The sequence below is a fragment of the Neovison vison genome, chromosome 5 (assembly GCF_020171115.1).
Source record: "Neovison vison isolate M4711 chromosome 5, ASM_NN_V1, whole genome shotgun sequence".
Taxonomy (NCBI): Eukaryota; Metazoa; Chordata; class Mammalia; order Carnivora; family Mustelidae; genus Neogale; species Neogale vison.
In genome coordinates, this window is record NC_058095.1 from 40019270 (window position 1) to 40022229 (window position 2960).

Consider the following 2960-nt stretch of genomic DNA (forward strand, 5'->3'; position numbering starts at 1 on the left):
GGCCTAGGGTTTGGGGGGCTCAGACCTGCAGGATCCCGGAGCCTGAGTGTTGATTCCAAAGGACCGGATCGCCTCAGCTTGCATCACGGCAGCTTCCGGGCGTGCAAAGGGTTAACATAGGCTGGTTATTGATGGGGGGGGCGGTGCGAGGCGGGAGGGGTGGCGGGATCTGGGTGGGCGCGCTCTGATCTCTCCCACCACCCCCCCCCCATTCCTCGGGGGTCAAGTTTCAGCGGCACTCCGCCCCCAGGGTAGGTGTGAAAGACACGTGTCCCCATTGTGAAGGGCCTGTCAGGCAGGACAAAGCGGCCGCCCACCCTCCCTCTACCCCCCCCCCCCCCCGCCCCTTGGCCCAGCCTGGGGTCAGCTCCAGGGGGCCGGCTGGGTGTCGAGGTCAGGACGGGCCGGAGCTTTGGTGACATAGGGAGAAAAAGCCGGGAGACTGGGCGAAGGCCACGTGATGTTCGAGTGAGGGGTTTGAGAATACCACCCCCCCCCCCGTGAAAAACTGAGTGGTCATCTCCATCACACCAGAAGAGGAGATGAGCCCCTTCTCCCAACAGGCATAGTAAGCACAGCGGCACCCCTACCCGCCCCCTCAAGCCCCCACACCCCCCATCAATCACCAACACAGAGAATCGCAGTGTCGAGCGCAGTCGATTTTAGTGGTTTTCTTTAATCCTGCTCTGCACTTCTTTCTCATTTACTACACGGGATATTATAAAGAATAAATAGCAGATACTCTTAATTTACAATGATTAGTCATTCCATTTGTTCTCTATATTTACAATAACTGTAAAATAACATTGAACTCTATAGCTTCTTCGAGGTCCAAGGAAAACCAAAACACTTTCCGAAGAATGGAAAATAGCTTTTTAAAAGTCCTTCTACAAAAGTTCTCCCCTCTCTTTGTACTTTAAGAAAAAATAACTTTTCCCCCCTGCTTCGCCATGCGAAGGGCACTGGAATATAAATAGCAGGTTAACATTATTAGCGACAACCAGAATAAGTCTCTCTTTGCTCTGTTCTTTTTTTTTTTTCCTTTTGCTTATTTTTTTTTAAAAATACAGTAGAAGCCGGTAACTTTTAACGTATAATACTGACCTTTTAATAAGTAAATTAAAACTGGGACCGTATATACACACACATATACATTCCTACACAGTTAAACAGTGCATTACATGAACCAGAAAGCTAGGTCTCTGTAGCCAGAAAGGAAAAAAAGTTCATTGAATCCCCTCTCGAGAGAGTGGTGGAACTGGTTGGAGACGGTGCGGGGGGCGGGGGGAGGGCGTCAGTGGGGTTCCATCAATTGTCCGGGTGCTGGAAGGGAACCCCGAGTTCTAGCATGAGCACTTGCACTCGGAAATGATGGGGTACTGGATGGGAATCCAGCCGCAGCGCTGGCCCCCGCGCCGCTGACAGCGCCACCGCAGCACAGTGAGGTGCACAGACTTGGACGGCTTGCACACCATGCCCTCGGGCACGGAGCACGAGCGCTTACTGAAGCAGCTGCCCACCTTCACGTAGCGCGGCCAAAAGCGGCTGCCCAGGTCGTTCCACGCGTACAACACCGGGCAGAAGGTCTGCGACCACAGCCACATCTGTAACTTCCTCCGCAGCTTCTTGCTCAGGCGCTGCTTCTTGCCCGGGGCCAAGCCCTCGGAGAACTCCAGCCCTTTGATCTCGCTCGGCATGGCCCCCGACGGCCGCTGCCGCAGCAGCTGGTCCAGCTCCGCCAGGTCCTCGGCGCCCGCGGCCGCCCCCCCGCCCCCTCCGGGCCGGTCCTCGGGGGGCGAGGTGGCCATGAAGCCCGGGTCGTAGTGGCCCCCGAGCAGCGAGCGCAACAGCGTCTCGTTCAGATCCTTCTCTTTGGGGTCAAAGATAGGGTCCGGGTGTTCGATGAGGTCCACCAGGGGCAGGTTGTCGCTGGGAGCCGGGCGGATGTGGAGATAGTGCTGGCCGCCGGCCGGTGCCGCCCGCAGCCCCAGGACCACCACCAGGGCGTAGAGGGTGACCCCCAGGCTGGGGCAGCGCTCCATGCCTCCGGCGCGCGCCCGGGGCTGCTGCTTCGTCCCGCGTCCCCGGAGGAGAGCACGCCGAGCCCGCGGCGCCGCCGCGCTCCCCCGTCTCTCCGGCGGCGGCTCACCCGAGGCTGGGCAGGCGCAGGGCCGGCAGCATGAGTCGCCCGGAGAGCCCTTCGCGCAGCGCCGGCTCCCACCGGGGCGGAAAGAAGGCACACAAGTTGGTCGCAACTCCTCTCCCGGGTCTATTCGGGCAGGCGGCCGCGGCGGGGCATCCGAAATTACTCCAGGGCGACGGCGGGCTCGGGGGGCGCCGGTTCCTCGCTGCCTTCCCCGGCCGGCGGCGGTGCAGGGCGCGTGGACGAGCCGCTCTCCCCTCCTCCTCCTCTTGCTGCTCGTCGTCCTGCCGCTCTGTGCAGCGCCGCTGGCCCAGCGGGTCCTAGGGGCACTTCCCTCCGCCTGCTCGGGGCTCCGCGGCCGGCTCTGCCCGGCGGACTCCAGCGGCGGCGGCGGCGGCGGCGTCCGCGCACGTTGGCACCGGTTTGTCTGTCTCGCAGGGTCCAAGCCTTTAAATTTCCTGCACTTTCAGCTCCATCACCATGGAAACCACTGACTCTCTCGGCGTTGCCCCCTCCCCCTTCTTCCCCCCAAACAACAACCCCACCCCCCACTTCTCCACCCCCGAGGAGCTGGAGCAGCACAGGCTCTGGGGGAAGCCGCTTGCACTCGCCGCGGCGGCGGCTACGGCAGCGCCCAGGGCTGTGCCCCGCCGGACCCAGATGCCCCGGGAAGCCGACAGTCCGGCTGCCCGCCGGAGCTCACAGGCGGCGGCGGCGACGGCGGCGGCGGCGGCGGCGGCAGCAGCGGCGGTGGCGGCGGCGGTGGCGCTTGGCAGGTCTCCGCGCAATTTTCTCTTTCCCCCACCACCCACCCCCC

General features: G+C 62.1%; 1 protein-coding gene across 1 annotated transcript; it reads right to left on the reverse strand.

The window, feature by feature from the left end:
* Positions 1 to 660: 660 nt before the first annotated feature.
* NOG (noggin) lies at positions 661 to 2632 on the reverse strand. Its single transcript, XM_044248625.1, has one exon. It carries the CDS (start codon positions 2040 to 2042, stop codon positions 1344 to 1346), a length of 699 nt encoding a protein of 232 aa, XP_044104560.1. The 5' UTR covers positions 2043 to 2632; the 3' UTR covers positions 661 to 1343.
* Positions 2633 to 2960: the final 328 nt, after the last annotated feature.

What these genes read in the sequence shown, in the direction of transcription:
- NOG (XM_044248625.1), bottom strand. Translation starts at nt 2,042, where the DNA reads ATGGAGCGCTGCCCCAGCCTGGGGGTCACCCTCTACGCCCTGGTGGTG.